We start from the raw sequence: 25,270 nt of genomic DNA on the forward strand, positions 1-25,270 counted from the left end.
TGTGAGGCTTGGAGAACTCCACTCATGCTTTGAAAAGCAGCAGGAGCCACTAGGGCCAAGGTCTATTTGTTTTACTTTTATCAAGTAAGAACTAACTGCTAATGTTTCCTTCCCCCGTCCCCCAAACGAAACAGTTTATGGCCTAATGTACAAGAACCACATATCTGAACCAGTTCAGATATGTGAACTGGCTTTCAGAAATGTCAGAAGTAGCAGCAGCCAAGAGTCCCACCCCTCCCTCCCCAGACTGCAAAACGTTCTCAACATCTGGAGAGGAAGGCACTGCGGGGAGACGCAGGCCATCCACGCACGGTCAGGTCCCGCACGTCTACAGTCACTCTACAAGTCATCAGGGCCTAGTGGGGCCAGGAACTACCTAGGGGTTGTCACAGAAAGACGATGTACGGTGGCGCGAGGACAGAGAATAATAAAAAACGAGGAGTACAAACTCAGGCACCCTTGGGGTTCCATCCCAACGACACCACCTACCCGGTACACGACCTTGGGTAAAATTGTTTATTGTTCACCACCTCAGGTTTTTGAACAACAAAAGGAGTTTTGAAGACAGACAACGTTTATATGTGATCTCTAGAAAGAGCCTGGTACACAGAACACAAGGAACACATGGGTATCATTAAGAGAGTTCACTCCTTCCAGAGGCCTGCCTTCCGTCAGTGTAGTAAGAGTTTTATCCACACATTGGTTCATTCATTCACTCATTCATTTAGGAAATATTGACAGCTCACTATGTCTCAGGCCCTGTGCTAAACCAGACAAGGGTCTGCCCTCATGGGCTTTACCTTCTGATTGGAGGGTGGGCACACTGAGAAACAGAAACATCCATACGTAAGTACCATGTAGGGTAGTGATGCATGGTCGGCTGTGAAATAAAGGTAAAGCGGCTGGAGAGTGATGAGGGTGTGCCGTTGAGGTAAGGTGACAGGGAAGGTCTCTTTGCTAAGGTGACAACAAGCACAGACCTGCAAAACGTGAGGAACCAACCAGGTAATGTGTGAGTATGTGTCCCAGAAGAGCTAGGCCTGGTGTGATGCAGAAGCAGCCTCACTGGCAACGTCAATCAGGATACAGGGAACCTGGGAGCCAAGGCTCCGTGTGCTCTGAGAGCAGCCTCCTTCCCTGCACCCCAGGCCCTCAGGCTCCCACTCTCCTTTGCATAGACCCACGGAAAGGACGCCATAAGGGACACTGAGGGGCCTCTCCCCATCTGGCAACCAGCAGGACTGGCTGGTCAGAGCTACTCAGAGGGTCAGAAGTATGTGGGAGATGAGGAGCAGCCTGAAAGAACAACCAACATTCTAATCCGAGTGAGATAAATGTATGTCAGGAAAGATGGAGAATGTTCGCCGGCCGTCATTACGGGGTTCAAGAGACCAAAGAGCAATCCTTAAGCGTGAGTGCTGAGGGGATGTGGAACAAGGAAAGATACAGAGAGAGGTGAAAGCTCCACTGGGCTTTGCTTGGAGCAGAGGTAGACAGACAGAGAGCTGGAGGAGGGCAGGTTATACCGGGAATCCTGAAAAATGTGAAGAAAGAATACACACACCTCTACACACAAAAGTGTGTTGTGTGTAACTTTAGAAGCTGGAGTTTCCCCTAAATCCCACCCACAGACTCTGAAAACCACAGGTGATGAATCTCTCCTTTAGTGAAAGGAGCCCTATCTCAGTCTTTAACTCCAGCTTCAAGGTCACGCACTACCTAGAGGGTCCAGTTGAACTTCGGGACCACAGTGACTGGTGGAGATTTGGAAACTGCAACCACGAGCCCTGACTGTAATCTCCAGCTTCATGGAAGTTAAGAAAGGTAATACATTTTAAAACACTGGACTCTTCCTTTTTTCCTTTAGGCTACTAGAAAGTTCTCAACCCACACCGACAACTACGGGCACATGCACCCTTCAACCTCCCTCCACTGTCAGCAGGCATTGCTAACCCCTGGTGGAAGCAAGGCAGAGCCTTTACCAATGTTCTCAGCACCGCACTCCAGAGCTACCCGCTGACGGTGTGAGTCACATACAGATGTACACACCATCCCAGGCGTCTGCTCTCTCTTTATGCTGGAGTTGGTATTAACTGCCACTGGCAGAAGAGCACATGGCTTACTTTTTTTGTAAGTCTAATAGAGGAATGAATTATATAAGATTTTTGTATATTTCTTCATCCTCTGTCAGGTTGAGGTTGTAGTCAGAAAATCAATTTGCCCTTTGAAGCTAAAGGACTGATTTAATATTCCTCGGGTTCAGGTTCAGAGCAGGTGGCCCAAGGAGCCACAAAACTTCTTAGTAAAAGTCCTAAGTCTCAAAGATAAATCATGTGTGTACATGTGTGTGCAAATGCATGTGTACAGGGTTATAGAGGAAAGTCCGAAGGCAGGCAAGAGGCAAAATAGAAGAGAGATAAGATCCAAAGCCCTGGGTGAGCTGAGAAATCATTCTGGTCTAAGAAAAGTAAACCTTAGAACAATATCAAAGCTGAACCAACAGGTAAGCCAGTAAAATGCTTTTATTAGTTACCTTATTTGGACCTAGTCCATATGTCTATTTAATTGCTTCTCTCATTTTCTTGGGTAATAATTATAAGGCTAACTTTTCAAATAAAGTAAAATTGTTCCTCTGAGTTCTATGTAGATGACTACAAACAGGTCAAGGCAAGTATCCCCACTCCCTTGTCCTAGTCAATCGATCTTGTAGTTTCTGTATATGAGCTGGGTGAAGACGACTGTCTTATCCTAGCTCTTGCACTAATTATCTGAGGATAAATCACCTGGAAAAGTGGGTCAGTGGGCCTCACGGGGCCTCAGTTTGCTGGTTTATTAGATAAACATGTTTGACTAGCTAATAGGAAGGGGGGGCACGTGCTCATGGGCAGGCACTGAGGCAAGGAGGGGTGTGGCCATCTTGCAGGATAAACCAACAATTAGTTTCAATGTATTTTATTGTGAGTCTCTAACCCTCGCGTAATCACTAACCTCTCTGCCATTGGTCAAGGATGAGATGGAAGGGCTGAGAAAATCCATCACTGCAGTGTGTAAGAAGTCCAAGAAATGGCTCAGTAATGCCCTTTAATGGCTCAGTAGTACTTTCTGATACCCGAGACAGGAGGGAAACCTTTACTTTTACCCTCCCTGGGACTGCAGCTGCTTTGCAAAACGAGGTAAGAAAGCCCACAGATGCGAAATTACTTATTTCGTATAAAAACAGCATATAAAGTGTTAAAATTACTTAGAAACACACATATTACTGTCAGCATTTTTAAGCAATCTCTAGAAACTTTTAAGATTCCATCCCTGACTTCCCTTGTCTTACTCTCTATCCCAGAGGGTGAGTCCTGCAAACCACATTTGCTAGGATCATGTACCCAGTGGCTTCAGGGAACATTCGGCCCTTGGGAAGCACTGGTGGGAGAGCGGGAGACAGGGAGAACACAGGGCATTCCTTCTCCTCCTCCCTCTTGGCATTCTTTGAGAGGTGGGTCTGGCAGGGACTCCTATGTTGTTCTTTCTCCTCTTGCAAAGCTGCTCTGTCTGTGGTCCCAGCTCCTGCTGAGGCAGCCCCCACTATGGTTCGAGCTCTTGCTGGGGGCGCTCCCCCAACACCCTCAACCTCCTCTTTGACCCTCCAGGCCCGCAGCTAATAGCAGCACAGTCTTGCTGTTGCTCATCTCCAGACAGCGTCACGGTGCCTTCAGCCCTCCCAATCTTTGCAACAAATTCCCGCCATGGGACCACTTGGCATGGACTCTGTCTTCATGGCCGAACCTGGAGTCCCACCCAGGGGACTCCTGGGCTCTAGAGAACAAACGTCGTGTTTAAGAATTCACCGAGAAAATGTACTTGCTGATCCGTTCCTCCTCTACTGCTGGAAAAGATCTCTCAAAGGTTTCATTTGCCAGACCACCTAGCACTATCAGCAGCAGGCATGTGTTGGCGCTAAAGGGACACTATACGGAGAATTAAGAAAACCAGCACCCACTTTGCAGTCATGTGACCTTCACCAGTACCTTAGAGCCAAATGATCCTGAGGTTACTCATGTCACAGGGGGACAGGAGTGCATCTGGTCTAGGGCATGGAAACATGTTTTAGAAACAGACATAGTCCTTGCAAATCCAAATGTTTCACTATTACTGTACAAGTCACAGCCGGCTGCCATAGAACAAACAGTGCTTTGCACTCAGCTCGGTCTGATTTTGCTATCTCCGCCTGATTTGTACTAAATGTACTAACAAAGGAAAAGTGTCCAGACTAGTGCCTGGCATATCTTCCCAAGAGCTCCGTGGGTCCCAGCTATGAGCTGTGTGCTGGGCTCTCCTTGGCAGCATGACAACATGTCAGTTTACCTAAGACCACACAGGGAGGTCAAGGTCAACTTACCAATGTCAAGGACCCTCTGCTTCGCCGTATGCTGCCGGGAGTGCCAGTACTTCCAGTATTTCAGCTGTTCATCTCGGTTTTTGTCTTCACTGAAGACCACCATTACCACGCTCTGCAGAAGGGAGAACCATGCATCTTACTTTCTGTTGGGTGCCTCTGTGGCTTCACAGCCTTTACTTGCAGCAGTTCTATCAGAGCTGTTTCTACAACGTTGCTTATCTTGCTTGACAAAAGCCCAGACAAGTTCAGCTGCACGGTCTTTGTTTAAAAACAGGTCTACTTTAAAAATGCATGGGGAATGAGAACAATCCACAGAAAAAAGAATCCTGCATCATTTTTTTTTTAAGTAGGCTCCACACCCAGCATGGACCCTAACACAGGGCTTGAACCTGAGATCAAGAGCCAGAGACTAACCGACTGAGCCACCCAGGCGCCCCTACATCATTTTTACCATGAGTCATAACAACCAAATTAACCAATTAACAGCACATTTACTGTTTTGTTAGGTGAGTGGGAATACCAAAAACATCTTTTTTTTGGTACTGAAAGCAAACACATTTTTGAAATTTTGTATTCTTAAACGAAGGATTTGGCACCATGTGTAAAGAAACAAGCATCTGTTTCTAGCCTAATTAAGTGCCTCAGGCTGAAATGCTGGAGTAATGAGAGAAGTACTACAAACTGAGTTCATACTGAGGAACACAGATCTCAGATACAGATATTGCACAGACCAAAAGAGACAAGGTCAACTATTTTATTTATTTCCACACATTTTGGATATACTCGCTTGAAAAACTAATTCTATCTTGTAGAAATAAGAAACCAAAGCCCATTCTGGTTCTAAATCATAAAAACCCTCATTAAACTACATACACATTAACTGACTGTCACTTATGAGATAAGAGAAGTTACGAACACAAATGAACTCCCCCAAATCCTTTTAACTGCAATATCAGGAATACTGGCTCTCTCCTTCTTATTCTAAAACCAAAATATTTCTTAGATATTTTCCTACTATTCCAGAGTATTTCATTGATTCCCATTCCTTACTAACTTCTCCTTCGTGGCATTTTGCACACTTAGAGTCATTTACTTAATTTTTTTTTTTTTAGGTTTTATTTATTTCTTTGAGAGAGAGAGAGATCACAAGTAAGCAGAGAGCCAGGCAAAGAGAGAGAGAGGTGGGGGGAAGCAGGCTCCCCGCTGAGCAGAGAGCCCCATGCTGGGCTTAATCCCAGGACCTAGAGATCATGACCTGAGCCAAAGGCAGAGGCTCAACCCCCTGAGTCTCCCAGGCGCCCTCTCCATTTACTTAATTATTTACAATTACTCAAGTCAACAGCCCCACTGCCTGACAAATAATAGATGTCATATACATGCTTGCAGTTGGACTGTCCATTCAAAATCTGGCTTCTTCCCAAAGTACGTGTGAGCATTTGTTACACAAGAAAGCAGATGTCTGTTAGGAAAACTAGTTTAGAAATATGTATCCATATTATTCGAACTCACAAGCAGCAGGAACCTCAAAACTCACATGGAGAAGTGACAAGAGGGGGAACTGCTTCTGGGCTGGTGGAACTATGAGCTCCAAGCTCTCCATTCTTCCCTCTCCTGCTTCCCCAAACTTTGCCACTTACAGTTGCCCCCTTACCCGTGGTTTCAGTGACCCACATTTGGTCAACCATAATCTAGAAGCAGCTGAGTGCCTTCTGATCTATCATACAAAGGTCAGTAGTAGCCTAACAATAGGGTCACAACACCTGTGTCATCATGTTACGCCAATACATAGGTATTTTATCATCTCACATCATCACCAGAAGAAGGGTGAGTACAGTACAATACAGTACAATAAGATACTTAGAAACCGAGAATCCCACAGTCACATAACTTTTATGACAGTGTATTGTAATTGTTCTATTTTTATTACTGTTGTTGCTAATCTCTTACTGTGCTATTGTTCAACTTTATTATGGGGATGTATGGAGAGGAAACAGCATATATACAGCTTGGTACCATCCACGGTTTCAGGCATCCTCTGGGGGGGGGGGGGACGGTCCTAGAATGTACCTCCTGCACATAAGGGCAGAGGATGAACTACTGTATATGTAAAAGTTCACTGCGTGCCTCCTGGTGTTTATTTCCTTCTATTCCAAATAAAAATAACGGGGTTTTTTTTTTCTCTAGCAAATGATTATATCAGCCTAAGTAATGGCATATTCTTGGTCTGCAAATTTCTGTCTTCAGTGATAAAAAGAAAGGCAGTTTGAAAATGCTGTATTACTAAGCATACATGTTTCGACTCAGAATAAAACGCTGTTCTCCAAAATTAATGCGGGTTAAGTTCCAAGTGTACCCCTCTTTCCTCCAGATTGCTTGCTCTCCCAGAGCTGAGGAGTAAGAACAATCCCAAAAGCCAGAAGCATTATAGCCTGGGATTCATCTCTGGATATATATGCTATACTTCACACCCCTACACCCTCACATGTGGATGCCTGGTAAGAAAATTCTGGATAAACTTAGTTTTTTTTTTAAAAAACAGTCTTGTAAATTACAAAGGAAGTGTATATCTCATCTACACCCTCTTAACATTACCATCATCAGCACGCTGAAAAGACAGTGAATGGTTTACATTCTAAGGCCACGACAGTACAGGGATTCTTCAAGAATTCTGATTCAGGTGCCTGGGTGGCTCAGTGGGTTAAAGCCTCTGCCTTTGGCTCGGGTTGTGATCTCAGGGTTCTGGGATCGAGCCCTACACATTGGGCTCTCTGCCCAGTGGGGAGCCTGCTTCCTCCTTCCTCCTCTTTCTGCCTCTCTGCATACTTGTGATCTCTCTGTTAAATAAATAAATAAAATCTTAAAAAAAAAAAAAAGAATTCTGCTTCACTGAAATCATGTAGATAATTTATTATGGAATTATTCGTCCCATCTATTTCATTTTGGCTACAATGAGCCCTCTCGTCTCTTTAAGGACTTCAATCTAACACTCTTGGTGAGTTAACATGGTGCCTCTGGCTTTTAGCCCTCCATGTCTCTCAACACAGTGTACCTTAGTGAGTAAGAGAATAAATCCAAGAATCTGACTGGCTGGGATATATCCTGGTTCCCTCACATTTTAGCTATGTAACCTTGACCAGTTACTAGCCTCTAAAAGGCCAAGTTTCCTCATCTATAGTATTATAAAAACAGTGCCTATTTCATAGGGTTGTGTTAGTTTCAAATGAATTGCTAGATACTGGCATTGACATAGTGCCCGGCACATAGAAGATATACCCAATAAACATTAGTTGTTATTTTGTGGCTTTTGTTGTTTTTATTATGGCATCTCTCTGCATTGTTACTGTTGTTGTTACCATTATGATTGTTATTGTTATTATATCCTTCCACCATTAAGATGATGATAAGAAGGGGGTCGGGGAGGAGGAGGAGGAGGAAGGCACCCCTCCACTACAGCCTTGACCACAGGGTAGGAACACATACTTTTCCCCGGCAGGCACACAACACACCAAGCACCTTTCCACCTGCAACAGGCTCAGCCTTGCTAGGGACATGAGCTCCACATCTTCTTCTCACTCTCAACAGCCCCGCCTCCTACAGCTCTGACCTGGGACTAGGACAGCCTGGAGGGAGGAAGAATTGCTGGGCTGAGGAATGAGTAGCAATCCTTGCTGGTCTTTCTCACCGAAACACAGCCAAAAACCCCAGCTGTCTCAGAGGTCACCACTGAAGCTGTTTTACCTAAAGCCAGTAACAGACAAGCTGGCCAACAGGTGCCCAAATGCTCTTCTTTCTCTTCTACTTCATTTGTTCCCTTCGCAGGGATGGGGGTAAACTCGCTATGCTCTAGGCACAGCACCGCATTCGTCTCAATGTGCTGAAGGGCTTAGGAGGCAGTAGCTACAGACAAAATACGGTAGGGTTGGCACTACGTACACAGCATGTAGAATAAATCATTTTACAATAGGGCAAGAAGGCCCTTCAACCTCTTTTCAGAGAGCTCTGCTAGGATTTTCCTTTTCAGTAGAGAAGGATTACCAGTTTCCTCCCTTCTTGGCAGCAGCAAGAATGCCAAAAGCTGGTCGGCTTCCAGCATAGTTCCATTTCCCACAAACAGAACTAGTACTCATGAAGGTGAAAATTCCACCGAGCCAGTCCTGGTTGGGATCATATCATGCCTCACTTGACTCCTGAGTAAGCAAGCACTGGGCTGCAGAAAAGCTTTTTAAACCAAGCTGCAAAGGACCCAGGGACACAGGATAAATCACACCTTCCATACAGAAGACAGCAGCAGCTCTTTCCCTGCCCACAGATAAGCTCTGACTTAACAGCTCCTTGCTTGAAAAATTAAGATCAATTGACTAAAAGCAAGAACAACAACTAAGTAGCACAAAGGCAATGAAGGAAGTTGGGAAAATTCCTTGGATACGGTCAGAAAGCATGTCCCAACCGTGTCCCCTCCCTGACATTTACTGGTTACTGATTAAAATGATAAACTTAAGCCAGTAAGTTCTCCTGCTCCAACTCTCTGATATTTGTTCTAGAATTATTTATTTTGGAGTTTTTTCCACACCCTTCCACCAGACTGCGAGGTAGCAGTTCCCTTCATGGGATCCCTCTGCTCTTTATTTGAGACATGAGGCCCATACCCGGACTTTGCTGATCGGGTGCCGGAAGCATTTGTTGTCTCCAGTCTCGCTGAGCGTTATGGCGTAGAACTGTCCCTTGTTGAGGTAGGTCATGGGGCCCTCCCCCTGCTTCTGACGCAGCGACTTGGTGGCTTCCAGGGTGTACTGAAATGTGCCACTGTGAACAGAAAGCAAACAGTGGTCAGATTCACTCGCTCGGACATTTCTGCCTTCCTAATCAATTTCACATTTACAGCATTTTGTAGGAATATGAACCACTATTTACTCTACTTCAGAGAAAAAACACAGCATATGGCAAAAGAGATGCGACCGGAACCAAAGGTCACTGGTAATACAATGTATACAACATCTCTAATAGTGGCTCATAAACCAGATGGTTTAGAAGGGGAGAAAGTCCATGAGGTGCCTGTCCAATTATGCAAGGCTGTGCCAGGAGAACCTGTTAGGTCTTAGATGGCAATCAGTAATGCCTGCGGCTTAAGAATTGATAGGATTTGCCACTTTCGTCCTAGCAGCAAGCCAAATGTGTGAAAGCTTTCGTGCAATTCGTACCTACACTTAACCCTCTTTTTGTATCACCAAGATGCTGCAAACAGCGATATCCCACTTCAAAAGATTTCAAAATGTCTAAAACTCAGATATTCATCACTGAGAATCTAGTTCCATAACAGAGACTGTTGGTTTTGCTGTTTTCTGTTTTTAAGACAGCAAAAGGACTCATGAAAGGGTTGCTACTGCTCCAAATCAGGAGTCTGCAAACAAGGTTTGCTCCACTGGCCAAATCCAGCTCGCTGTGTATTATTGTAAACACCTCCCTGTGTTCTATTATCGGAACACAGCTATGCTCGTTCATTTAGGGCTTGTCTACAGTTACTTCCACATTACAACAGCAGGGTTCAGTAGTTGTGATCTATAATGTGCCAAATCTAAAATATTCACTACGTAACCCATTGCAGAAAAAGTTTGCAAATCCCTGCTCTACACAATTTCCTTAATATTTTGAAAATGTTATTTCATTTACAAAATAAAAATACTGATTTTCCCCAGCCATGAGGAATATATCAATTATTTAAAATAAAAGGTATGAACCACAATCCTTCTAAAAACGAAAGAAACAAAAAGTTTAATATGTTCTTTCAGAAATATTTATTTCTCCTATAGTGCAGGACGGCTCCTAGTGATAATCCAATAACCAATGCTTCATGAAACTTTTTAATCATCAGAAGCTCTTCACTGGGCCTATTTTATTAGCTCTTTGTTTTCAGTGTCTTTGAAAGGCTAGGTATAAAACTGCCTCCAAGTTCACCTCTTAAAATGGTCTGCTTACAAGATTATGGAAGACTCTTATCATGTTTAATTCTTTATAGCTTTCATGAGGAGAAAGAAATTGTAAAGCACAATAATATTCCTCTTTTCATGATAAAAACCTTATTGTAAGCTGAGAAACTAAGCAAATTCCAGAATATGTATCTTAGAACAGGTTGGGAAATAAGCCATTCAAGACAGAACCAACGTCACTGTCATTTTGCCTGAAAAAAGCAATTTCAGAACAGCCACTGAATCATAAAATTTGAGACCTGGACAGGATATTAGGAATCACCTACATCAGCAGCCTGCAACTTATCTAGGGCACAGGCTGCATTAAAAAAAAAAAAGAATAAACAAACAAACAAACAAACATGAAAAGCTGTGAATCCTCTCTCCAGATAAAAGCACATATGAACAGAAGTGGTTTTGAACATAATTTTGGGGGGGTTCATCCTCCCCAAGCCTATCCATAACAGAGGAAATAAAACCACCTTCCTCATGTCACAGGTGAAGAGAGGCTGAGAAACTTGCTCACTCCAGTGGACAATGACAGCAGCAGGAAGAGAAGGCAGGTCAAGTGACTGGTAGGTCAAAGCTCTTTTCACCAGCCTGACAGCTGATTACAGGGTGATTGGGGTTTATAGCATGCAAATTATATGTGCATTTCCACATTTGAAGAGGTGATTTGGAATTCTATGTTCCCCACCTCACCACACACTGAAATTCTGACTTGGGTGATCTGGGGAGATGACTGGGCAGCCTGAGGCTGGAGCAAGACCCTGAAGGATTAGGAGGACTTCAGGTGGAAACAGAGAGAACAGAAGAGGGCCACACACATAAAAGCAAAGAAGCAATAAATACAGTGGGACCCATGGTTGAAAGCAAAAAGGAACTAGCAGGTAAAGGCCCTGACTACCGTCTTGAGGAATTTGTGTTTAATCCTGTCTGAAATGGTGACATCACTGATAAGCTTTGTAAAACGGGAGAGATCAATTCATTTCTTGCCATTCTCTCCTGTCTATGAGCGCCGCTCATGACCAAGGTCTTTGATCATCTAGCCCCTCTGCCTAAAATGTCCTTAATCTTCTTTCCCTGGAAAACTCCTGCTCGCGATCCTTCAACAGCTGGTTCAAATGCCCCTCCCTGCAAGCTGTGTTCCCCCCACCACCGCCACCACACACACACAGAGACCTTTAAGTCCTCTCAGCTTTCTGTTTATGTACCTCTGTAGCAGTACTGAGCAAACTGTATTACAACTGTCCATCACTACATCTGTCCCCTCCAAAAGTCTATGGGCCTCTTGTAAGGAGAGGTTCTATCTTATTCCCATACCTCTCTCATTGGTTGTACATGGAAGGCAACAGAGTATGACAGTGGGTATCTAAGTATGTACAGTGGAACAGAAGGGAAAGGAAGGTGTTGGTGGGAAGATCAAGTGACATCACAACAGTTCAGAACATGAACAAGAGAAAGTTGCAAGGGACAGGACAGGTAAAACAGAATGTTCAGCACCTGGCCAAGTGTGACGAAAGCACAGCAGAAAGTCAGGCAAATCTTGACATTTCTCAAGTGGGTAGCTGGCATTACGACACCATTAGCCACAACAGGAAATAAAAGCAGAACAGATGTGAAAGAAGTGGGGAAGGAAGAAAAGAAAAGAAAAAGAAAGGCAAAGAGTTTCCATTTTTTCACATGCTGTGTTGGAGGTCCATGTGTCTGAGATTCAGAGAGCGATCCAAGGATTCCAAGGAGAGCGATCTAACCAACAGAAGGACAGAAAAAAGGTGTGGGCCTCAGACTACAGGTCAAGACTGGAAACAGTAATTTAGAAGTCACTGTATAGAGAAAAGATTTTTCTTTCAAAGGTCCAAAAGTGTAACTTGGGGGTACATTTCAAGTGTTATCAGTTCATGAGTTTCTAGAGACACCTCCGGGTAGCCTACCTTGATGTCTGGTCATACATGTACTCCTCGGCCCCAACTGAAGCACTCCGGAATTTCTGCAAAATTTAAAAGTTATCAAATTAAAACAAATAGGTAAGTCATCAATGCAAAAACAGGAAGGAAAGTGACAAATGTGCCCAAACTGTTTTATCCTCACTTCAGAAAGGAAGATAATATATTTTTTAGTATTGTGTTTTCTACAACAAAAATAGTAACCATCTGTGCATAGAACTTGCATATCCCAGGTGCACACTGAGAATTACACTCAACAGAAGAGGCATTTGTGCTTTGCATATTATTCACATGTCCATATTCACATGTCCTGCAGGTGTTTCAAAAGTGTCTGCAGGTACTGGAACCTGTTTCTTCAAACACATAAAACATCTCTTCCATTTTCTACTATCTCCAACACTCATTCCCAAAAATCACAAATTCTGAGTTAATGGAACACTGATTACAGAGAGTCGACACAGCATACACAACACAGGGTGGTATTCAGAGTGTGGTTAGGGGCATAGTTTCTAGTGCAGAACCGTCCAGTGTCAAGTTATGACTCTTTTACCTGCTACCTGTATAAACTGAGACAAGGGCCATATTTACCCCATCTGTAAAATGCAGAAAGTTCTATTGGTCAGGGCTGATCAATGAAAAGGTATTTACACTTAGTACAGTTAAGAATTAGGAAATTTTGGAGTAGGAGGGTAGCATGATGAGAAGGGCATTTAAGGAAAAGATAGAGGAGATGCACTTCCAAGGTTTTCTTTGAAGGAACATGCAATAAACCCGTAACAACACACAGTGCACCAGTACTAGTAAACATGGCCCTCGGTGAATCTATTGTCCAGGCCACAGAATTCTGAAGCCTAAGGGTAGGCTTGCCCACTATGACATAGTGAATTTATAAATTCAATGGTTCTAATCCCCCAGGCGGTATAAGAAGGTGTGATATACCACAACTGCTCAGATTCAAAGAGACTTGAAAGGAAGAGAAAATCTAAAATCTTACTCTAATAAACATGACTGCATTTGGACAAGAACCTGAAAAACTAAAAATAGCAGACATGCTACCAATGTGGATATTGCTTTTTCAAGCTTAAAATTTTTCTTTAAAGATTTTATTTATTTATTTATGTGAGAGAGAGGGAGAGAGAGAGAGAGAGAAAGAGAACGCATGAGAGGGGAAAAGGTCAGAGGAGAAGCAGACGCCCCACAGAGCTGGGAGCCCAATGCGGGACTCCGGGATCATGACCTGAGCCAAAGGCAGTGGCTTAACCAACTGAGCCACCCAGGTGCCCTTCAAGCTCAAAATTTTATCCTGAATTCTTTTATACTGTCTTTATAATTTAAAAAAATAAAGTTATTCCACCTGGAAAATATCACAATCCTTCATGAGACCTGACCACATTAAGAGGTTATCTGGCTCTCTGTGATTTAGTACTGAGAATTACAGTCAAAGTGTTTGGGTCATTCCAGTTACAGTGACCAACTTCTTGGAAACCTTTTAATATAATTTGTAGGATGCCAAAACCCAGGCAGACAGCCAACACCACTATACCTGACTGTGATTTGATATAATGCATCCATACCTTTCTTCTTTTGGACTGAGAAAAATGATAGTAAAGAAGGTATGATAACATATATTTTAATGACTACCCTGAAAGGACTTGAGATATCAGGCAGTATTAGAATGTTATATTTAAATTTTAAATTAGAGTTCTAGTGTTTTTCTTGGGTGGGAGGAAGGGACATCTGCTAAGAATCTACTGTAAAAAGACAAATGATTCTTCAACTGTCAGAAAATCCGGGATTTTCTGATTCCATGACTTTGATCAGCCACCAATTTTTTTAGGTCTTATCATTCATTTATTTATTCATACACTCTTCCAATAAAGACTGAGCATCTATTTTGTATCAGGCAGCGTGCTAGGTGCTATGGGTACCAAAGTGAACCAAAAGAGGTCTCTGCTCTCATCAAGCTTCTGGTCTAGGAGAAGAAACACATTACTTAAAAAGTCATTCATTCAGAAAGTTACAGACTCTGTGCAAGCACTCTGGAGAAGAGCAACAGAGCCCTAGGAGAGCACAGCACAACTGAGAAAGTAAAAACCAGGCCCACTGACTACCACTATTTTCAGGGGCACACAGACAAGGCGAACAGGAGTGTTTCCAACAGAAGCCCAGAAGACAGGAACACAAACACAAAGTGAGTAACGTCTTCCTTCTGAGTGGCTGCTGCTTTCCTGACAAAGGCATCCTCAGTCCTGCTTTGCTCATTTCACTTCCTGAATAATGGTTACCCAGCTTCCGGGCTGCCTCAATGTCTTCTCATATCCAGTCCAGAGCTGGTTGTCATTTCTGGAATCCCTCCTAACACTTATCCAGTATAAGCCTGAACACTTCAGCTCCTTCCATCTCTGTCTTACTGAGTCGTCCCTAAGGGTCTCCTGCTAAAGCAGGCTAAATAAATGTAATCCTGATTACAGATGTGTTCATGGTAGTCTTTGGCTGGGAGACTTTAGACACAAAGAAAACTGACTCTACTAGGAACTGAAGGGAGGACAGGGAGGGCTTCCCTGAAAAAGTTACACAGGAGGAAGGCTGTGCGAGCTGGCAAAGAATATTCTACAACAGTGTTGTCCAGTAGAATTTTGCATAAAAATGGAAGTGTTCTGCATATTCATTGTCCAGTATGATAGCCCCTAGTCATACTAAGCACTTACTGTGGTAGTTAGTGGGACTAAGAAACTAAATTCTTGATTTTATTGAATTCTAACCGCCACATGTAGTTAGCAACTATGGCATTATACAGCACAGTTCTGGAATATGGAGCAGCATGCACAAAATGTCCTGAGGCAGGAGGAAGTATATCAGGTTCACAGAACTGAATGGAGCCCACAGCAGACAGCAAAAGGGGGAAAGAGGTACAAGATGAGGTGGGAAAGGAAAATGGGAAGCAGCATACACAATGCTTTGTATACTGGTTAAGGACTTAGATCTTAATCCCAAAAGCAATGGGATTTAAGTGGGGGGAGGGGGTGACATAATCAGATAAGCATGTCAAAAACACCATCCCTGGTACAGTGTACAAAAGCAGGCATTGTTATAGGCCAGAGATAATGACAGATTGGGCCAACTTGGTAGAAGCAGATTAGAGACAAATGGATGGATCTGAGAGATATTTAGAAAGTAAATCTGAAAAAAAAGAAAGAAAGTAAATCTGACAGAATTGATATTGGAGGATGAGGGGAGAGCAAACTATCAAGAAAATATCCTGGTTTCTTAAACCAGGATGGTGATGGTACCCACTAAGGTGGAGAACACAAGGAAAGATTGTAAATCAGATCTGGAATGGGTGGAGAGTCATACACAGTTGGATATAAAGGTTTGGAGCAAAGAGGACGTAACTAGGCTGGAGAAAAAATTTGAAAGTCGTTGGGCACCTGGGTGGCTCAGATGGTTAAGCAACCGTTTTTGGTTCGGGTCATGATCTTGGGGTCCTGAGACTGAGTTCTGCATCGGGCTCCCTGCTCAGCAAGAAGTCTGCTTCTCCCTCGACCTCTCCCCTGCTCGTGTTATCTCTCTCTCTCTCTCAAATAAAATCTTTAAAAATAAATAAATTCAAAAAAAATTGAAAGTCTTTAGAATACACATGATAACTGAAGTGTGGATATGAAGCCAAGAGCATCATTAAAAAGAAAGAGTGATCAAGTTATCAAATGGTGGTGCAAGGTACCAGCCTTAACATATGGGGCTTCCACAGCCATTTTATTCCTGAGGTGGGAAGAGAACTACTATGACTCTGACCAATGGGTCATCCGATCTCATCAAATTTCACTGCACAGAGAGAAATCTCAATCACCTAAAGTATAAAATGTATATGCTAAGGATTTCCCAAGATTTTGCTTGATGCAAAAACAAACTGACGTAATAAAATGATAGAAGTCCGATGGCACCATATGCACTATAAGCATAGTAAAATCAAGGGCATTAATCACAAGGGAAGCTATGTTCCAATTTAGTACTCGAGTCAACATTTTTAAGATTTTATTCTTTAATTTTTTTTTCATGTGAGTACAGTTGACACACAATGTTACATTAATTTCAGCTCTATAACATAGTGAGTCAACTTCTCTGTTTTGTTATCTCACCACAAGTGTAGCTACCATCCGTCACCACACAACGCTTCTACAGTGACATTGACTATATTCCTCATGCTGTGCCTTCTATCCCCATTCCATAACTGGAAGCCTGTACCACCCATTTTGCCTATTTCCCCACTCTTCTTTCGTCTGTCAACCAAGAGTTTGTTCTCTGTATTTACAGGTCTCATTCTGCTTTTTGTTTATTCATTTGTTCAGTTTTTTAGATTCCACATATGAGTGAAATCATATGGCATTTGTCTTTCTCTGACTTATTTCACTTAGTAGAATACTCCCTAGGTCCATCTATACTGTTGCAAATGACAAGATCGCATCCTTTTTTACAATTGCGTATTATTCCAGTGTGTGTATATGTGTGTGATATGCCATATCTTTCTTATTAAGGTTTTACTATTTAAATGTGTGGGGGTAAATGAACTCCCAGTTAAAAATTAATCATGCTGAACAGGACTTAAGTTCAAGATAACTTCCAGTATCAGTCTATAGATGAATATAAAATCAACAGACTAACCATCATATGTCTATTGAGTATGACAAATAATCATTCTTTGCTTTCATTTGAAGATTCTCTGCAAACTATGTTAATTTGCCAAGGAACATGCAGGGCGTTGAATTACGAAATACATGGTAGAAATATCTGGTGCTTGCCCATATAAAGTTCTGCTCATGCCTGACTACATGGCAGGACTAAACTTCTCAGCCCTCTTGCAGCTAGTTAAGACCATGTGACTAGTTCTAGCCAATGACATATGAGCAAGAGTGATACATGTCACTTTTACGTCAAAGTATTTACAAGTTAGTCTGCAATCATCTGACTGTACTTCTCCACGGGTGTGACCCAGAAGCCACATATAGAAATGGTAATTTCATAAAAATGGAGGGAACCTGGATTTCTGAGTCATTAATAAGAAAAATCATTTGCAGACATGTATCAAGATTATTATTAACAAGAAATAAACTTTTAGTGTATTAAATCACTGAGATCTTGGTGCTCTTTTATTCATACAGCTAGATAGCCTAATGTTAACTGACACAAAATTATAGTACAGATAAGAAAATTCTTGCTTCTATTTTGATTCTTATTATAACTATAAATATAATTTTTATATAAAATCTCTTCCTTCCGTGCCTTAAGATTTACATGTTTCCTAATAACATCCTAGGTATTAATACCTGCCTAATGTGTAATTATCAGTAATACTCCTTTGCTTATTAGCTATGTGACCTTTGGCAAGTTTCTTAACCTCTCTGAACCCCTCTCTACCTTTTCATCAGTAAAATGGAAACAATAACACCTTTTTGGAATTATAGTAAGGATTAGAAATAAAATGCAGAAGCCACAGTGGCTGGCACACAGTACTACAAAATAAGTGACAACTATCATTATTTCTCTTCACAAATATAGACATATAGTAAGCTTCCAAAGGACAAAAGTCAATGCAGCCTTCCTTTTGTCCGCTACTCCCACATCTAGCACAGCACCCAACACCAGCAAAAGTAAATATTTACCAAACGTTATAATAAAGGAGCTGTACAATAAAATGTGAATCAAATTAGCTAAAATCAATCCATTAAAGAACTTCTTAATGTTACCACTTTTTTTTTTTTTTTAAGCTTTTATGTATTTATTTGAGACGGAGAAAGTGATCACAAGCAGGCGGGGAGGTAGGCAGAGGGAGGGGGAAGTAGGCTCCCTGCTGAGCAGAGAGCCACGTACAGGGCTCAATCCCAGGACCCTGAGATCATGATCTGAGCCGAAAGCAGAGGCTTAACCCACTGAGCCACCCAGGCGCCCCAATGTGACCAGTGTCTTAAAAAAAAAAAAAAAATTCCAGCTCAGGGGCACGTGGGTGTCTCAGTCAGTTATACATCTGCCTTCTGCTCAGGTCATGATCCCAGAGCTCTGGGATCAAGCCCTCCTTCGGGCTCCCTTCTGTGGGGAGCCTGCTTCTCCCTCTCCCTCTGCCTGCTGCTCCCCCTGCTTGTGCTGTCCCTTTTTCTCTCTCTGTCAAATAAATAAGTAAAATCTTAAAAACAAAACAAAACAAACAAGAAGCCTGAGTTGAGCCAAATTGCTCCCTTCTCTGATACCCACATACATACACATATAGAAGAATCTGTCTCTGATAAGAAATGAAATTTGCTGGGGCACCAGGGTGGCCCAGTCATTTGGATGTCCAGCTTTTGATTTGGGCTCCGGTCACAGTCTCTGGTCATGGGATGGAGCCCTGCATCTCTGCACTCAACAGGGGATCTGCTTTTCTCCCTCTGCCCCTCCCCTCATTTGTGCTCTCTTTCTCTCTCAAATAATTTTTTTTTAAAAAGGGTAATTTGCTAATTCAACAAGAATCCTAGGCATTTTAATAGTTTGCCTAAAAAAAGGGCTAGATTTTAGACAAAATTTTTTAATGAAATTTACTTGCTGAAATTACTCTGAGCTCACCTAATCTTATAACCAGTTAATAATGGCCACGACTGAAGATCGTTCCATTTAATTTATGTCCGATTTGAATACAATATGCAACATAAACACTGATTTCCAAGGCTAGGAGGACAGCTAAGCCAAATTTAGTGAGAACAGTATCCACAGAGTTTCTGGTAAGTTACTTTCTCATCTACTTCCAAATAAAACCCAAAATACAATCGTTTCCTTTCATAAGCCTCCTTATCTACAACACAAACACAACTGATAACACATTCCCCAAACAGCATGATGGTTCTGCTGACATTGGGCCCACATCCATGGGCTCTTCTGTGACTAATGAACTATTTCCACACCTGGTAAGAAAAACATCAGTGGCTGACTTTTAGTGAAAAAGCATGCATCTGACATTCCCAAGGGGAGTAAGGTGCTTTTCCTACAGAAGCACTCGAACAATTAACTATTAACTATTTCCAGCAATATGGCCCAGGAAGCTAAGTTTAAGACAACATTTTTATGACAAGGACATTGAAAGTCTGATTATAAAGTTACCAGAACTCAAGAAATGAGGCACCCTCTTAAGGGCTAAGAATTTATCTTGTCTCACTCTGCCTTTCCCCAATTTCAGAGAAGACAGCAGAAACTCAGGAATGGCTAGAGTCAGGAGAAGAAGGGCTGCCAGAGCAGCTTGTCTACCTAACTCTCCGCCAACACTGCAGAGAGACAGTCCCTTTGCTCTTCTTCTGCCCATGTGAAAGATGAAGAAGCATCTAATGACACTGATAAAGGGCACTCAGTTTTAAAAAAAAAAAAAAAAAAAAAAAAAAAGAATGTTTGGGTGAATCACTCACTGTGTTTAGGAACAGAGCTACTGAGGATTAGAAGACCCTGCATGGTCTTCTTGAGAGTGTAGAGATAATGGGGAAGGATATTGGTCCTGGAGCCTGAGAGCTTGTGATGAGTCTCATCTCTGCCACTTACTGCAGAATGACCATGGGTACTGGCAGGCTCTCTCTGCCTCAGTTTCCTCATTTGGAAAATAGAAATGACAGAAATAGTACATACCTCATAGGGGTTTTGTGAGGATGAAATGAGTACATTTCACTCAGGATGATGTCCAGCCTACAGTAAGTCGGGTCACTAAATGTTTATGATTTTTAAATTTTATTATTTGGGATGCAATCTCAAGCTCTGGTGGCTGCATTTTGTCCAGTGGCAACTAAGAGGGCAGCAGGCTGCAGGTGTTTGGCAAGCTGCCACCACACTAACTCCTCTTTAGGAAATTAGAATCCACAAGTTTTGCCTTTTGCCATTGTCTTTTCTTGTCCTGGGTGGACAGAACAATGGGAAGCCAATGACCATTATCGCAAATACAGAGGCACTACTCCTAACTGACGAAGAAGCTGACCTGATCCAATTAAAAAATGCATTAAATATTCTGTGTCAAAAATTGGAGAATTAATCCATGATTACACCAGTTCTACAAAGATCCCAAGGCAACTAAATGGAGACAAGACTATCCTTTGAACAAGTGGGGTTGATGCAATTGGATATAGATATGACCAAAAAAATAAAATAAAATAAAATAAAATACGGATCTCTACCTTTCCCTTACGCCATTACAAAAGTTAGCTCAAGCTGGATCAGAAATCTATATGGAGGAGGTAAAACTATTAAAAGCCTAGGGGGAAAAAACAAGAGAAAATCTTTGTGACATTGGGTTGGACCAAGACTTCTTTTTTTTTTTTTTAATTAATTTTTTAAAGTTAACATATAATGTATTATTTTCCCCAGGGGTACAGGTCTGTCAGGCTTACACACCTCACAGCACTCACCATAGCACATACCCTCCCCAATGTCCATAATCCCACCACCCTCTCCATAACCCCCTCCCCCTGGCAACCCTCAGTTTGTTTCATGAGATTAAGAGTCTCTCATCATTTGTCTCCCTCCCGATCCCATCTTGTTGAACCAAGACTTTACATCAAAATCATCAACTATAAAAGAAAAAACTGATTAAGCATACTTCATCAAGATTAAATACGGATTCTCTTTGAAAGACATAGTTAAAAAAACAAAAAAGCTACCGACTTCACGGTATTTTTAAGAAGCCCTTAACAACTTAATTAAAAAAGACAGATAACCCAATTTAAAAATTGGGCAAAATATTTCAAGAGACATTTCACAAAAGTTTTAAGAATGGCCAATTATGAAACATGAAATGATGTTCAACATCACTATGCATGGAAGAAAAGCAAATTCAAACCACAAGAAGACACCATCACATATGCACTAAAATAGCTCCTGTTAAAGAGACTGACAGCCCCAAGTTTGGGAAAGGATGAGAAAACCAGAAACCCTCACATCCTGCTAGTGGGAAGGAAAATGGCACAGCAACCCTGAAACACTGTACTGCAGTATCATATACAGTTAGACACACACTGACCACATGACTTAGCAATTCCAGTCCTCGGTATTTAACCAGGAAACAAAAGCACATGTCCACATGAAAGCATACATGTGAAAGTTCTCAAGAGCATTATTCAAAAGAGCCCAAACAAGAAGCAGCCAAATCTGTCCATTAACTGGTAAACAAATCAACAAATTGTGATATATGCTTACCATGGCATACTAAATTATTTAGCAAGTCAATAATACAATCTTTTCATACAAGTAACAAAACAGAATCTCAAAAAGTGAAAGTAAAAGTGAAACTACAGACAGAGGGCAAATCAGTGCTTGCCCAGAGCAAGAGAGGAGGTTCCAAATGCAAGGAGCTCAAGAAAACTTTCAGAGGGGGTTGGGGCGCCTGGGTGGCTCAGTGAGTTAAGCCTCTGCCTTCTGCTCAAGTCATGATCTCAGGGTCCTGGGATCAAGCCCCACATTGGCTTGATCAGCAAGGTGCTGCTGCTCTCTGCTCTCTGCTCAGCAAGGTGCCTGCTTCCCACTCTCTCTCTGCCTGCCTCTCTGCCTACTTGTGATCTCTCTCTCTCTGTCAAATAAATAAAATCTTAAAAAAAATAAAATTTCACCCGGATGGATTATTTAAAAAAAAAAGAAAGAAAAAGAAAACTTTCAGGGTGAAGGAAATTTCTATTGATTCTGACATTGTATACAATTACCGAAATATTCAAACTTCACTTAAAACTTGTGAATTTACAACAAATGAGCAAGGGGTTCCTGGGTGCTCAGTTGTTCAAGTGTCCAACCCTAGGTTTCAGCTGAGGTCATGATCTCAGGGTTGTGTGATCAAGCGAGCATGGAATCTACTTGAGATTCTCACCCTCTGTCCTTCTCTGCTCTCTTTAAAGTAAATAAATAAAACTTTTTAAAATTTTTTTAAATTAAAAAAATAAATAAACAAGCAATCCAAGAACCTTGTTTGTGTAAGTCCTACAGGTACATGAAAAGAATACCAGATCTCTACCTGTAAAGTATAAAATGTACATACATATAACAATTGGTTATTAATAGTACAAATTCTCATTGCTTGTTTGGCCTTTTGGCTAAAATCAAGTGTATTAATAGTAAACATTCTTTCTTGAGAATCCACTGTAGATCTTAAAGAGTTACATTGTTTCAAAAATTACACAGGCAACATCTTTAGCTACCATTTGAAAAGTTACAAACTAGAAGAGTTCAGAGCGAAAACGTTACAAAGTAGCAAGTTTCCACACAAACAGCTCTTTATTTCTCATAAATATTTAAGACTAAAACTAAAAGAAATGTCATTTAAGGATCAAAAATTGTTTTATTTTCTTTTCTTTTTGGAGAGATAAAGACAGAGCACACAAGTGGGGTCAGGGTATGGGCAGAAGGAGGAGAGAATCTCACACAGGATCCACGCCCAGCGTGGATTAATCTCAAAACCCTGAGACAATGAGGGGCCAAAATAAAGAGTCGGATATTTAACTCACTAAGACACCAAGGCACCCAAGGGTCAAGAAGAATAGAAATAGTCCTCCACACACCCAAACCAAAGATTTATTAAAACCTTTTTATAAAGATACAGTTACATTTTTTTTTAAACCCAATGCTCCCAGTTTAATTAATTTTTTTTTTTAGGTCTTACTTATTTATTTGACAGACAGAGATCACAAGTAGGCAGAGATGCAGGCAGGGGGTGGGGGAGAGGGGAAGGAAACAGTTTTCCCGCTGAGCAGAGACCCTGATGCAGGGCTTGATCCCAGGACCCTGGGATCATGACCTGAGCCAAAGGCAGAGGCTCAACCCACTGAACCACCCAGCTGCCCCCCAGTTTAGTTAATTCATCCCACTTAACAAGCAAACAGAATCAAACCGAGCTGGGGTTTCTGGGTTTAGGTCCTGGCTGCAGATGACTGAGCTAGGACTCACCTCTGTGGTTCCATCCTTGAAGCTCTCGCTGTAAGTGCTGTCCGGGGTGCTGCGCTGGTCATCCTTGAGGTAGGCGCTGTGGCTGGCCATGGAGGGCACACCATACTGAGTCTGTTCAAAGATAACCACACGTTGCTCCTCGCCGTCTCCCCGGGGATAGTGCACGGGTGGGGCCATGAAAACTGGTGTAAAATCTTCAGCTTTCACCACTGTGATTCCTGATACAGGAATGATGGCTGGGCTCTCGGAGATGTTCGTGCTGTACGGTTCCCGCTTCGAATTCTCCAGGTGGTCTTGATTTAGGGAAAGATTCACTGGGACAGTCTTTAGGACCTGCACTCGGTTTTCTCCTCCACTCAAATTACTCTGGGCTTCATTGGTGCCAAGACAGTTTCTGCATATTGAAACCCATCCCCCCACACAAAATAACAGAATTAGAAAAGTCACCAACCTGCAACTCCTAATAAAATAACTGATGCAAGCAATCATCAGTGGACACTAAAGCCATCAGGGGAAAAGTTGATGGTGAACTTTACAAGGGAAGTAGGACATGTGTTTCCCAGTACCATGCAATCAGCCCACCTGTGAAGTGCAACTGGTGGGGGGGTGGGGGGGGTGAAGACCCTAAATTTAGCAAGCCTTCATATCTAACTCCCAGCTCTCAGGAAATACAGAAGACTGGAAGAGATGACTTAAACAACATCAAAAGGAAACAATCATACAAACAGAATGTAGCACATCTTACTGACCTGGTTTCTTCAATAAGTTAGAGGCATGAAAAAAAGAAAGGAGGGTGGGAAGCTTGTTCTAGATTAAAAGATTTGAAAGACATAACAATCAAATAGGATGAGTAGATCTTGTCTGGATCCTGGTCTGAAAAACCAAAGAGGCATTTATAAGACAATAGGATCTTTGAGGCAATTGAATATGGACAGGGAATTAGGTAATATTAAGGAAGCATTGTTCATTTAGTTAGGTGTGATAATGATTTTGAGATTCGGTGATAAACTTCCTTTTTATTTACAGATACAAAGGAGATGAGTTACAGATGAAATGATAGGATATCAGGAACTTATTTTAAAGATGACTACAATAAGGAAAAAAGAAGGCAAAGAGAGAAAAGGTAGAGATTAAGGAGGTATAACAAAAAGTTAACACTGCTGAACCTACAGAACTGGACAGGTATTTGGGGGTTCATTATACTGTTCTCTTTACTCCTGGATGTGTCTGAAAACTTCTTCTTTTTTTTTTTTTTAAGATTTTATTTATTTATTTGACAGAGAGATTGCAAGTAGGCAGAGAGAGAGGGAGAAGCAGGCTCCCTGCTGAGCAGAGAGCCCAATGTGGGGCTCGATCCCAGGACCTCGATATCATGACCTGAGCCGAAGGCAGAGGCTTAACCCACTGAGCCACCTAGGCGCCCTGTGTCTGAAAACTTTCCAAGGAAACAGCTTTTTGAAAAAGGTGGGAGTGAGACAATAATTTGAAGGGGGTCAATGGGAAGAATATTTTACACTGTTCTGTGGGTTAAACTCCTTCTAAGAAAAAAAGGCAATGAGAATTTATCATTAATATATTTTCACTAAACTGAAAAACAACATGAGCTCACCAATATCCTTAGCACTGAATTACTTTTGGGGCTTGAGGGAGTGGTGTAACTGGGCTTATGTAAAACAAGATCTCTCAGATCTCAGACCTCCTGGCTGGTACAAAGAGAAAGGACAGGGTTTGGAAAATTAATTCTCACCGGACTGGGAGACAATACTTTCCATTTCTACTATAGGATTCTGGGAGAGAGAAGAAGCAAAGAGAAATTAGTCAATGGAAGAGTATGGTTAATAGCACCATGATTTTACTAGCAGAGTCCCTGTGGACAGTTAAATTTGGGGTCACCTCTCACTTATATATGGATTATTCTGAATGATATGGACAAAAAGAAATACACATTTTATGTGGAGCCCTGCCCCCAATGTCTGTTGTTTGGGGTTTTGTTGTCCCACCCCCCACCCCCACCTTTTATTTACACTAGCATGATCTTTCTGGGG

The 25,270-nt window shown here is 42.0% G+C and overlaps 1 protein-coding gene across 4 annotated transcripts in view; it reads right to left on the reverse strand.

The window, feature by feature from the left end:
* The window catches only part of GRHL2 (grainyhead like transcription factor 2), a 162,281-nt gene that overhangs the window by 80,335 nt on the left and 56,676 nt on the right, over positions 1–25,270 (reverse strand). For all 4 annotated transcript variants that reach the window (XM_082722745.1, XM_082722743.1, XM_082722742.1 and 1 more), the window contains exons 4-7: positions 23,226–23,619; positions 12,288–12,343; positions 9,037–9,193; positions 4,391–4,502 (exon numbers count right to left, since the gene is read on the reverse strand). In XM_082722745.1, the coding sequence (XP_082578871.1) occupies positions 4,391–4,502; positions 9,037–9,193; positions 12,288–12,343; positions 23,226–23,619 (719 nt within the window). The remainder of the gene's footprint in view (positions 1–4,390; positions 4,503–9,036; positions 9,194–12,287; positions 12,344–23,225; positions 23,620–25,270) is intronic.

This window comes from Mustela nivalis (genome assembly GCF_964662115.1).
Source record: "Mustela nivalis genome assembly, chromosome: 2".
In the NCBI taxonomy this organism is placed as follows: Eukaryota; Metazoa; Chordata; class Mammalia; order Carnivora; family Mustelidae; genus Mustela; species Mustela nivalis.